The sequence below is a fragment of the Chaetodon trifascialis genome, chromosome 23 (assembly GCF_039877785.1).
Source record: "Chaetodon trifascialis isolate fChaTrf1 chromosome 23, fChaTrf1.hap1, whole genome shotgun sequence".
Classification (NCBI taxonomy): domain Eukaryota; kingdom Metazoa; phylum Chordata; class Actinopteri; order Chaetodontiformes; family Chaetodontidae; genus Chaetodon; species Chaetodon trifascialis.
The window spans coordinates 13,168,790-13,181,100 of NC_092078.1; the positions used below are offsets into that span (position 1 = coordinate 13,168,790).

At 47.4% G+C, this 12,311-nt stretch overlaps 1 protein-coding gene across 5 annotated transcripts in view; it reads right to left on the reverse strand.

Moving 5' to 3' along the window:
- Positions 1 to 12,311, reverse strand: part of kdm6ba (lysine (K)-specific demethylase 6B, a) — a 94,752-nt gene that overhangs the window by 2,260 nt on the left and 80,181 nt on the right. For 4 of the 5 annotated variants that reach the window (XM_070993617.1, XM_070993616.1, XM_070993618.1 and 1 more), the window contains 19 exons: positions 10,364 to 10,485; positions 9,688 to 9,811; positions 9,390 to 9,485; positions 8,970 to 9,258; positions 8,762 to 8,839; positions 8,356 to 8,526; positions 8,073 to 8,249; positions 7,315 to 7,860; positions 3,388 to 7,097; positions 3,115 to 3,241; positions 2,866 to 2,971; positions 2,580 to 2,785; positions 2,323 to 2,429; positions 2,161 to 2,229; positions 1,803 to 1,951; positions 1,533 to 1,647; positions 1,234 to 1,421; positions 987 to 1,128; positions 454 to 580 (listed from right to left, as the gene is read on the reverse strand). In XM_070993617.1, the coding sequence (XP_070849718.1) occupies positions 454 to 580; positions 987 to 1,128; positions 1,234 to 1,421; positions 1,533 to 1,647; positions 1,803 to 1,951; positions 2,161 to 2,229; positions 2,323 to 2,429; positions 2,580 to 2,785; positions 2,866 to 2,971; positions 3,115 to 3,241; positions 3,388 to 7,097; positions 7,315 to 7,860; positions 8,073 to 8,249; positions 8,356 to 8,526; positions 8,762 to 8,839; positions 8,970 to 9,258; positions 9,390 to 9,485; positions 9,688 to 9,806 (6,522 nt within the window). In that variant the 5' untranslated portion in view covers positions 9,807 to 9,811; positions 10,364 to 10,485. The remainder of the gene's footprint in view (positions 1 to 453; positions 581 to 986; positions 1,129 to 1,233; positions 1,422 to 1,532; positions 1,648 to 1,802; positions 1,952 to 2,160; positions 2,230 to 2,322; positions 2,430 to 2,579; positions 2,786 to 2,865; positions 2,972 to 3,114; positions 3,242 to 3,387; positions 7,098 to 7,314; positions 7,861 to 8,072; positions 8,250 to 8,355; positions 8,527 to 8,761; positions 8,840 to 8,969; positions 9,259 to 9,389; positions 9,486 to 9,687; positions 9,812 to 10,363; positions 10,486 to 12,311) is intronic. The other variant, XM_070993619.1, reaches the window with a different exon arrangement.

The following is a 12,311-nucleotide window of genomic DNA, read 5'->3' on the forward strand; positions in this document are numbered from 1 at the left end:
TGGGACACAGGAAATGTTCATGGACACCGTCGTGCATTTTCTTTTGCTGTAAAACTGGGTCACTGTGAGAATACATTTTAGCTGCTGTTGCCCTCTGAAGGACCAAAATATAAACTCTTCAGGTGGTGATTTTGTTGATTCTCAAAACACTGGATATATTGTATTGTTATATTCAAGGTAAGTTTTCTTACTTTGTATAGAAGTTGTTGATTTAACTTTATTGTTGAAGTGTACATAGTGTAAACTGAGGCTTTTCTTATATGCACCACACATTTATTGACAAATGGGTAGAGAAAATGGTAAACTCCTATCAGTATAAAGTAAAAGTTTCAACACCTCCATGACTATAAAGTTGAATTAACATTTCTGCCTTACTGAAAGTAGGATCTGTTGTAACTGAGTGTGTCTGTGAAAGAGAGCGTTTCATGGTTAGAGTGACTGTTGGCGACTCACGTCACACTCGTTGCAGTAGTAGGCTGGCTCATCTTTGACCCGACTCTGATAGGAAAGCTTCTTGCCTTCGGCCACCAGTTGGTCCCGCAGGATCTGGATGTGCTTTATGGACTGCAGCAGGCAGTGTCTGAAAAAAGTTAAAGACAGCAACGTTAATACTATGTTGCTATCAGATGTTTAATCTCCAAATTTTGAAATTTTCTGTGCAGTTTTCAAAGTGTACAAATGGAATAGTCCTGCAGGAAGTCTGACTGTCATGAACGCTACAGTGTTTCATATTGATTGTGGAGGCTATAGTGCTGTTGACTTGTTAAACTGAGACAGAGATATTGTTCCAGCTCATATGTAACACCTCAAGACATCAAGTATGATACATTACATCAAGTTTTTGTTTGAACGGTTACTAATACTGTTGCGTGTGTGGTCCTGCTTGATTGTTACCTTAATGAATGTAAGATCTATTGCAGGGTTGGTCATTAGTTTTAGCTCAGTGTAACTCAAACTGGCAACTGAATGCAGCCGTTTGTACTCACTTAATCATCTTATAGGTGTCTGGGTCAGTGATCTTGACAGTGCGGGCCACGTTCCAGGACACATGAATCATGGGGACGATGGATTTCACCTTCTTTACTTCATTCCATTCAAACCTCTCCAGGGCCAGCTGATACTGGTAAGCTAGACACACACATGAAACAATGTTGAAGATGTAAAATAAACACAAAGTGTTCTTTATGTTGTTAAAGTAGTCTGTATTTGGTCACTAGATGGCGCACTCCTTACCACTGAGTGGTCCGACGTTCCAGGCGATGTTGTTACACCAGCCAACGGCCTGAACCCAGTGAACAGTTCCAGCATTGATCCACACCAAGTCTCCAGGTCGCTGGATGAAGCGGTACACAGGGATGTTGGCGTTGTAGAGGTCCTCCAGCACTGGCCACCAGGATCCTGTCAGGTAGTCTACTCCGTGCCTGAGCACATAGGAGGAAAAAATTGTGTTAGAGCTGTGATGTTTGGACGTAGGACTTAGCATCATGAAGTGAGGTCAGCTTGCATTCTCAGATTTGTCTCCGTCTACTCACTTTTCACAGAAGTCACTAATGGCATGCCAGTAGTTCTCATGGACAGAGAACCACTCGCAGTCCCCAGGGCCGATGTTGATGTTCACCGAGCAAAAGTTATTGTTCTCCTGGTGACCTGTGGAATAAGGACAGAATATACAATGGTATTTTATTTTTTCTGTTCAGAATTTCATAGATCTTATTCCATGAACTAATTTGTGTTGCACATTGTTGTTTAACTAAGACGTCTTCCACCCATTACAGACAAAAAGCAGTGTCAGTGTCCTTTACCTGGCGTTCGGCTCCCTGGAACCTTCATGTAAAGCTGAACAGTGTTCATGCCTAGGATGGTGTGTCCAACATGGCTCAGCATGTTTCCACTGGATGCTACACGCATAAATGCCGGCAGCTTCTGCAGCTCCTGAAGCTGGGGCTTCCACCTGAGCAGAGACAGCAGGTCATAACTCTATCAACTTTAACTTTAGTAGTTAGGATTAGCTATATCCAGTATCTATAAATGGGTACAAAGGAGCTTTTGCTGTGATTATGCTGCAGTGTTGAGACATGCCCACTAGAGGGCAGTGCATGTAGTGGAGACCACCACATTTTGCCACAGAGTTCATTAATGGCTTAGGGCAAAGTTGCTCACCTCTTGGGATCTGAGAGGTCAATGTTGGTTCCAAATTTAATTATCTTCCCCACTGGTTTCTGCTCAGCACTGAGGAAAAGAAAAAATATTAAAGCATTACTACAAACTGCAAAAAACCTCAGTATTACATTAAACTTTTTGCTTCTCTAACACTAGCCTTACCTGCTACTTTCTTTAGAGCTGTCCTTGCTGGGAGTATCAGAACTGTTGGATGGTTTCTTCCCCTTCTCATCATCTTCGTCATCCTCCTCATCGCTGCCTTTCTCCTCCTGAAGACACAGATCACAGCATGTTTATTAAGTGGACTGCAGAACAGAATGTTGAAACATGGAAATCTTGACACTCTACCTGATGTATAAAACCATTTAACTGAAAAATGCAGTCTACGAGAATAGAGGAGCAGTGGTGGCAATATTCACCTGCAGACTCTCTTGGAAGCTGGAGGCCTGGTACTGGGCGTACTTGGCGATGGTGGTGTGGGATCGGCTGCTCTCACAGGGCCACGTCTGACCTGTCCCACTGGCGTCCCAGTTCTCATCAGCGGGCTGCTGCACTTGAGTCCTAACTTCTACTGCCTGCTCTGCATTGGCTTCCACCAGAGACTTTGTAGAAAACAGCCCCAGGTCTAAAAAACACAAGAGGGAACATTAAGCACAAACCTCTGGTGCAGTAATCTGTTAACAGTCACTGTTAGTGTGCACTTACTGAGTCGAAGAGATCCAGCCAGGCCCCTGATGACAGTGACAGGATTCTTGGGGTCTGTACAGAACTGCAGCAGCACAGGGGAGAAGGCATCCCTCTTACTCTCCAACTACAGAGAAGAAAAATCATGTCAGCACACTCTTAACACTGTTTTGGCTTTTTTAATCACCACAAGAGGGCAGCACATGGAAGTTATCAACTGTCTTCAGTGTACAGAACATATTAAAGCAACTAGTGGACATGGTGACGTACATAGATGCTGGGTGTAGGAGGGTTGAGTTTCTCTCTAGGAATGGGTTCCTCTGAGGTCATGATGGGCTTGACAGAGAAGGCTGGGAGCAAGTAAGATTCTCTGAACTTTCCTTTCACCCTGGCCCCCCTAGAACAGAAAAGAGAACATGTTGACAGATGCAACCCTATTTTACATACATTTCTATTACTACTACTACTACTACTACTACAGAGATATTTGAAAGGTCATTTAGACTAGGCACTGTGAAAAAATGTGTCAACAAGTGCACTTACTTGCAGGATCTGATGATTTCACTGGCAGTGTTCTTGATGTTGATTTCCTCCAGTGGGATCCTCTTTTCCTCCACCTCAGAGGCAATAAACGTCTCCCTGTCCCCGCTTTCCACTTTGATCAGGCGAATCTTCAGCTCCTTGGGTGGCCCGTCTGACAGTGCCTTCAGTTTCAAGAAGTCTGTTGAACCTAATGAAGAACTAGATTCAGAGCCTCTTTTGTGCTCAGAAGAACATTCTGCATGCTTCCCTTCACTGGTGGAGCTGGCACTGGATGCCTCCTTACGTTTCTTCTTTTCTGTGTCATAATGACTCCGATTTTTCTCAGACCCCTCCTTGCACTGGAGGTTGAGATCACCAAGAATTCTGCGATCCTTCTTCTCCTTATGGCTCTTGCTGTCCTTATGCCGCTTGTGGCTGGAACTGGAATGAGTGGATGATGATGAAGATGATGAAGATGAAGAAGAAGAGGAGAGGGCCATCTCCTCTCTCTTTTCTCGATGCTTCTTCTTTTCTTTCCTGTCTTCATGCTTCCTGCTGCTACTGTGGCTGTGACCGTGCTTCCTCTTCTTCTCCTTCTCTCTGTCTCTGTTTCTGTCTTTCTCTCTGTGTTCCTTTACTTTCTCAGGTTTGTGTCTGTCCTCCACTTTGCCATGGCCGTCAGGTTTATCAAAGGAGTTCTTATTAGGAAGTGAGTGTCGACTAAGCATGACCTCGCAGCTCTTGCCCAACTCTGCCAGAGAAGACTCAGAGATGGTTGTCAGCAGTTGCTCCTCCTTGACCACTCTGATAGGATTTATGGTTGGAGTACTCTCCCTTTTGGTAAATTTTATTCTTTCCTCCGATGTTTCTCTGTCATCTCTCCAAACATCAGCATCCTCTATTTTCAGTTTCTTGTCCTCTAGCAGAGGAGGAGAGGACTTCGCAGGTGTGAAAGCTGGACTGAATGGTGGATTTGTTGAATCTGATGTAGGAGAACCGCCTTGCTGCTGGCGGCAGATGTCGGGGCCCAGTGACAGTGAAGAGGAATATTTGACCCCAACCAGCGCTGATGGAGGGGGTCTCCCAAAAGGCCCACCACGGTAAGCATACTTCTGGCTCTCTAGGACAGTTGCTAGGGACTTGAACATGCTGTTTACACCCGTTTGATGGAGGTGGGGTCTTTGGGGTGGTGGTGAACAAGAGGGGGTCTCAGAATCCTCTTCGTCATCATCCTCATCAGCCTCACTTTTAGTCTGCTCAGGGAGGCCATAAAGTTTAGCCAAGTCACTGTGGCGGTAGTTGGTGTTGCCTACTCCCATTCCAATATCAATTGATTGTTTAGGGTTGAGAGGGACATTTGGAAAAGGTTTAAGGTAGTCCTCATCCTCCTCATTGAGAGAAGATGTTCGGCTGCAGGGGGATGCCAGAGAGCCTTGGCGGCTGAGCACAGGAGGGCTAGCATGTGGATTGGACCCAAAGTCTTCCTGGTTGGGCTGATGCTTTGTTGCTGGAATGAGGTCTGGGGCACACAGGTAACTCTTGATTGGCTGAACACTAGGAGGAAAGTTGTTTAGCAGACCTGTGGACGCAGTCTTTTCACTGTTATACATCTCCTCTTCCTTTTTGATGGATTCATCCAGCATAGCCATGATGTTAGCCAAACCATCAGGGAGCAATGTGGACATCTCTGAGGGCTCCTCCTCAAACTGAGCACTGTCAGAGTCAGCACCACAGCTGCTGGCATTTTCCAAACCACTTCCTGTCACCTGCTTAATGAGGATGCTCCTTGTGGAAGTGGAGGACAGAGGTGGTGGTGGCAGGTTTTCTCTGGGAAAAGCCTGATACAGTTTGGGGGGCTCTCTAAGTGCCAAGGGAGGCAGAGACTGTTGGCTGCTGTCTCTCTCCCTAGCTAAGTCTTTGGATTGGTTGGGTGCGGCTTGCATTGCCGGGGGCTTGTTGGGGTATACCGACTGATTCATCCCTGAGGTACTGTGTGTTGATGAGGGACTGAAAGTTGTTCCGCTATTGTTGCCCCACATCTCTCTTTGCCTCTGCTTTTCTCTAGCATACTCAGTCTGAGGCGTGAGGGGGGGTGGACGCAGCCTTTCTGCAGGAGTAGTGGCGGTGGGTGTTTGGCCTGGTGGACATGGGAGCATGCCACCACGGCTTAGCCAAGGGTAGGGGGGTGAAGCCTGGGAGTTGGGGGGTGATGGACCTGAGGGAGGTGCAGTAACAGAAGACAGGCGAGGAGGTGGGGGTGTTGGGGAAGTGTTGCCAGAGAGCAGTCTCTCCAGATTTTCAATTGCAGTCTGTTCTTTGCCTTTTTCACTGCACAGGTCTTCCTCCTTTGTTCGCTCCATCTTCTTTTTCTCCTGCTCCTTCCTCTCCAACTCTCTTTGTTTTTTCCTCTCTTCTTGCCTCTCCAGTTCTTTCTTCTTTCTCTCCTCCTCTTGCCTCTCTGCCTCTCTCTTCCGCCTCTCCTCCTCCTGTCTCTCCCACTCTCTCCTCTTCCTTTCCCTCTCCTTCTTCTCCCATTCTCTCTTTTTCTTCTCCTCTTCCTGCCTCTCCCATTCTTTCTTTTTCCTCTCCTCTTCCTGCCTCTCCCATTCTCTCTTTTTCCTCTCCTCTTCCAGCCTCTCTGCTTCTCTCCTCCTCCTCCTTTCCTCTTCTTGTTTCCTTCTTCTCTCCTGCTCCTGCCTCTCCCATTCTCTCCTTCTCCTCTCCTCCTCCTGTCTATCCAATTCTCTCTTTCTCCTCTCCTCCTCCTCCTTCTCTAGCTCTTTCCTCTTCCTTTCTTCATCCCGCTTTTGTCTCAGCTCCCATTCTTTCTTCCGTCTCTCCTCTTCTCTCATTTTTCTCTCTCGCTCCTCTCTCTCCCTCTTCTTCCTTTCTTCAGCTTGCATGTGACCCTCTAGCTCTGCATCGAGCTTGTCAAGAGCCTCTTCGATGGACTGAGGGACGACAGAGGTTGGAGCTGGTGGATGAATCTGGGGCTGAGAGTACGCCTGTGCTGAGGCAGATCCTGGCTGATGACGCAGTCTGGAGGACTGGGCTTGACTGGATGACTGATGGTCAGAGTTGACAGTGGAACGAGGAGCTGCACAGTACGTAGTAGGAGAGCTAGGAAGAGGATTTGAAACACGGCTTGTAATCACACTGTCCCCTGCCCTCTGGTGCCCTGAGGAGAAGAAAGAAGATGAAGAGGAAAATGCAGGAGGTTGCTCCACTTGAGCATAGTATGATGTCTTCCCCTTCATGGGCTGGGACTTGTTGGGTTCCTGCTGTTGTGGTCTGGGTAGCCCCTGTTGGTGAGACTGTTTGGAAGTGGCAGTTTGGCCTCTCTGACATCCTGGCTGCAGAAGAGCATCTAGCTGAGAGGTGGGGCTAGTGATGCCACTGGTGGAGGTTTGGGTTACTGGCTCTCTTCCTCTCTGCCACCTGTTATTACCGCTGCCTTTATTCACAGGGCAACCAGCAGGGGGTGATGTGGTAAGCGAGGAGACACCAGCCATACCCCTAGAGCTGCCTGTATAGCTGGCGATGGAGCAGGAGGCCTGTGATATGGGAAGATTGGGGGTGATGACAGGTGTTCGAGTGGAGTTGGTTGGGGGTAGAGGAGGGCTGATGTGATGGTGATGCTGGGAGGGACCTGGAACCCGACTGTCCACGACCTGATTGTGGTTCTGTTGGCGCTGAGGTAGCAGTCCTGGAGGCCTGTATACGCTTGACTCCTGAGGAGACACATATTCAATTAATTGAACAATTTTAATTTAGTGATCATTACTGAAGTAATTATCTGAACAATTGCAGCTGAAGTAACAGTTAAGTCCAACAGAGTAGAAACACCCATTGCGTTGAAACAATAACCATAACTCTCATAACTGCAGAGGAACAAACTGATATTGCCATGGTAGAAAATGTGTTACTGCATGAATGACTTGTACTCACTAGGGACTGACTGCTGGGCCTGCTCTGGTATCTCCAGACCTCATGGGGCCCATTTTGCTGTTGCTGAGGTACTGTGGTGCTGGCAGGAGGGGGACCCTGGTGCACCAGCCCTGGGTGAGGCTGGAAGTGGCTGTAAGGCACACTACTACTGCTGCTGCTGCTGCTGCTGGTTGCAGGAGGGTTTGCTGGTGACGACTGGGCATGTAGATGTTGATCTCTGTCTCCCCTAGTTGGAGTAGATGCAGGGTGAGAGGTAGCTTGGCTGCCACCGTGACCCCCAATGACTGGGCCTCTCTGGTTGTTAGGACCATGTGGCTCCATGGCCTGGCAGGGTGGAGCTAGTCTCAGTTTGGAGCTGGGGTAGGAGGAGTGAGGGGACTGCTGGTTTACAGCCTGAGGTTGGAATGTGTCTTTCTGGAGCTGAGGAGCACATCCCTGGTTGTAGTTTCCTGGAGAGGAGTTTGGTAAAGGGGAGAGGTTTGAAGGGGTGGAAGAGGCAGGAGAGGACTTCTGGGTGTAGCTGCCCATTCCGTGTTTGTTGGTTTCCTATTAAACAATATAGACAAGCAACAACGTAAGAGAGGATTATTAGAGTAATACAAAATCCATTTACAGCACATCAAACAACATTCTGTCAGGTTTAATACATGTTTATTGCATCGCTCAATCCAATAAATCTTTTCCCATCAATTGGAGTCGATGAAATATTAATTCCTGGCTCCATGTCTAATGAAGGGATATTTTCTTGCAGTTCAGACCTGGTACTCCTGCGACGGAAGGTTCTTGCGGTCAGAAGCGTGGGGCTGCCAGGGACCGCTGTTGTTTTTGTGAACGGGATTCCAGAAGGCAGGTTTTGGAGGGAGGTGGTGGACTGAAGACTGGTGCTGAGATAACAAAGACTGACCAGGGAAACGCTGCAGCCCAGGATGGGATACCTGCACAAGGAGTGGGACCGCATTTATGACACAAAGATCTGAGGTTAGAAATGCTATTCATTGTGCTGGTATAACAGAACTAAACGAGTTTGTTCTTGTCTTGTACCTGATCTGAACTTTTTTTCCTCTTGCTGGGGCTGGGACAGTCCTCAGCAGCTGGGCGAGAAGACGGGTGCAGTGATGGTGGAGGAGTGTGCTGGATAACAGAGTGCTCTCCCAGTGGAGGGCCGGGTCTCTTCAGCTGACCCCCAAGCATCTTCCCTGGATAGCCTCTCTGCTGTGAACAGAAATATGAGAGGATCAGAGCATATGTGGACAACCAGCGCAATTATTGCAGTGTTGGTTCAAAAGCATTCCTTTGCTGAAATATGCAGCCAAAGCTCAGTAACAGTGGCTTTGAAAGTTGTACGTCTTTCATGTCTGGCTGCAGCAGAAATGACAGCCAGAGCAGGGGCTGTTCTATTTCTGTATGGATGATGAAATATGATCATGGCCAATTACAGAGCTCCTACCTGCTGCACCTGAGCCCACATCTCATCTCCCAGCAATGGTGGACCCCGGGGAGCGTGCTGCTCCTGAGGACCCCCAAACTAAAACAGACAGTGAAGACAGAACACAGAAAATGTCAACAGATTCCTTTTTTCTATGACAACTGTTCAGACAGCGTTTAACCTTGGTGCATAAATCTGCCATGAAACCACCTGTAGCCTTGTTACTCACCTTCAGCAATTGGTTTGGCCTGCTGGGGGGATGATGGGGGTTGGGGGGCGGTCCGCTGCTGCCTGCATAACCGCCGTTATGGAGACGAAGTGAGTGCTCATTGGGCAGGGGCACAACAGGATGTCCTTGAGGAGGAAGGTGGGATTCATACAGCTGACCTAGTTGCTCCCATGCTCTGTGGGGAGGTGGAGGATGAAGATGATGATGATGAGGAGCTCTCTGCTGCTCCCTCTGCAGACCTGGTAACATAGGCTGTGGGAGCTCAAGCTTCTCACCTCCTCGCACAGGCCTGGTCAGCCAAAAAAGAAAAAAGGGTTAAACAATGTTGCAAAACAAATATAAAATGACACCACACACTGGCTTCATCGTGAAATGATTTACTCTCTGCTTTCTAAATTTTGTTCTGCACTAATGTCTTACCCATTACTAAAGAATTTATTGGGATGGTTGAGTCCGCCCATAGGACCAGGAGGTAGATGGGAAAGGAGTTGATGTTGGTTCATTCCAGGCGAACACCTGCTTAGGAACAGAGCACACAGGACAGTCAGATGATGCTTCCTAGTAGTTTTTACTCCAAGGTTGTTCAGTAAGCTTTTACTTCAGTTCTGCTGTAAAAACATGAAGTCAGCTGCTTTAATTACAGGTTAAACCTGGTGGATTTAAGTTAACAAAGAGGTTTGAAAAAGGTTGGTGTGTATGTGTTGTCATGGCTACAGACCTGGCAGGTGGCTGCCAGGCGCGGCCGCCCACGGGAGCCCATGGTCCCCGGTTGAGTCCGTCCAGAGGGAAGGAATCCCGTGTGCCACGCCCACCAAACTGCTCTACTGCGTGATGCATCCAGCCTGTGCATGAACACAGAGTTTACTCACTGGGCTCCACACAGAAAAACCCACATGGACTAAGAGTAGAATGAAAATTTAATGTGTATTGGTTTTAAAAATGTGTTCATTACCTCAAGCTTTTTATGTACAAAATCTAAACCACTATGTGATACTGCTATAAAGTGCCACAATCTTTTAACTGTCATGGCATCCATGGTGTACTTGTGGCCAAATGGCAGACGTGTCATTATGCAACAAACACCAGGGTTCGACGGATTGCCTTAAAAATCTATTGCACAACAATTACTAGTTAGCCAATCAAAATTACAGGCTGCAGCTGAGGGATTCTGACTCCGAAATGTAATTACACTTAAACGTCCTTATCTCTCCTCTGACTTAAATATTGTAGTTTAAAAGATGGTTTATTTGAAATGTCATGCTTTGATTTAAGCATATTTCCACATGTATAAGCCCATATTTCTATAAACTACCACTAACTTATTCAAGGCCAGGTAGCTGAACCATGAACTGTATCTACCTGTCCTTAAAGAGAATCAGGGAGCTCATACTCACCAAACTAGCTGTGTCTGTGAAGCCCTCCACTGCAGCACAGAGAGGGCCTCACTCCAACACTGAGAATATCTGTGCTGTCCGACTCCTCTGGCTTTAGCACCAAGAACCCGAAAGCCTACTGGCTGCAGAGAGAGAGAGAGGGAAGAACAGGGGAGCCACTATGAGAATTGGCGAGACAGAGACACACTGAAAAGTCAATAAATGCCAGTGGGCTCTCTATTATATAGGCTAGTTGGTGTGTGTATGTGTGTGAGTTGGAGAGCTTGCCAGCAGAGAGGGGAGGGTTTAAGTAGAATATAGGGCAGGGGAGAGCTTACTGTGACTGCAAAGGCAATCTGAATTAAAGCCTGTGTCTGCCCATGTTTACATCTCATTCTCACCATTGAAATGTCCTTTAATTCTGCTCTAGTCAGGACATTCTGCCAAGTAACATTGGCATAACTTAAATTTGCTTGAAGTCTCATATCATGATAGATGTCTTTGTCTGAGGAACGCTGCTATGAGTCAGCCAGCCTGTAGGAGGCGACAGTAAACCAGTCGGTCCAGGACAGGATTATTACTGAGGCCCAGATGGCTCAGTGGGGAGCTCACCTATGAGGACAGACCTGGGGTTACTGTAATCCTTACCATGGGCCTCCTGATAACAAGAGACAGAGGGAAAGACTAAGAGTGAGAGGCCTTGGTCACATGCCAAGTGTGTGTGTATGTGTGTGAGAGCGCGTGTGTGTGATGTAGGAAGCAATGCCAAGTGTGCAAGCTGCATGGTCGTGTCAGGATTGTACTGATTTAGTGCATGCGGGAGAGAATAGTGTGCTCTCTTAAGTGGATGATTGTGTGTGTGTGCTGCAGCACTCTAAAGGGTGTGTGTATAAAGTGTGTGTGCATGCCTGGTGGATACACTAAGGTTTAATCTCATTACGGCAGGCGTGATGGAGAGGGAGAGGGGGGCAGCAGCGACAGACGGTCTGAACAGGATGGAAGGATAGATTAAGGAGAAAAGATGGAGATGGAGAAGAGGGAAGGGATGGAGGGAGGTGGAGTGGAGTGGAGAGTAGGAACGGTGCCATGAAAACGCCCACACACCTACCAACACACACACAAACACACACATACGCTGAGACGACACAAAGGAAAGCGGTTGAGGGGAAAATGCATAAAAGAAGCTGAGAGATAACTCCCTCCCCTCCCTGCTTTCTCAAAGACCGGACACACACACACACACACACACACACACACACACACACACAACAAAAGACAGAAGGTGTCGAGATACAAAGAAGTCTGTTTCAAAGTATCTCGATTCAAAAAAAGACAACAAAGGAGCTCCCTGACAAAACCTGAGAGGGATGTGTCACACCTACACATTCACCGCTGTTTAAAACTCCTGTTACAGAGTGAAGCTGGATACTTCAAACACAGCAACCTCTTCCTCGCTCTCCTGATTACTTCAACCTCTTGCGCTAATTTGACATCAATAAACAACAAAAACTATGTGAAGGTGACAGAATTATACTTGACGTCTGTCTCTGTGGGAGTGAACCGTAACAGAAACCAGTTGCTCACTGAAGTGCGACTGCGAGCGTTCAGGGTACATAATGATAACATTTTCAAGTACGTGACCAGTAATGTGTAATGCAATAGTCGGAGGGCAGACATGCAAACACAGGTTATGATTCATTGCTCTTGCTCAGCACAGTGCTCTTCCAACACTTTTCCAAAATTAGCTCTGGTCATACGCAGTCCTTCCTCCCACCAGTTCCTCCTCTCTTCTTCCTCCCACCAACTCTGGATCTCTCGGTCTCTATTTAAAGCCCAGTGGGGGATATTTCAATCGCTGTACACTTCTAGCTTGTCAGGAGGGGTGCTATACAGTGACAAACAGGCGCACGCACACACACACACACACACACACACACACACACACACACACACACACACACACACACAG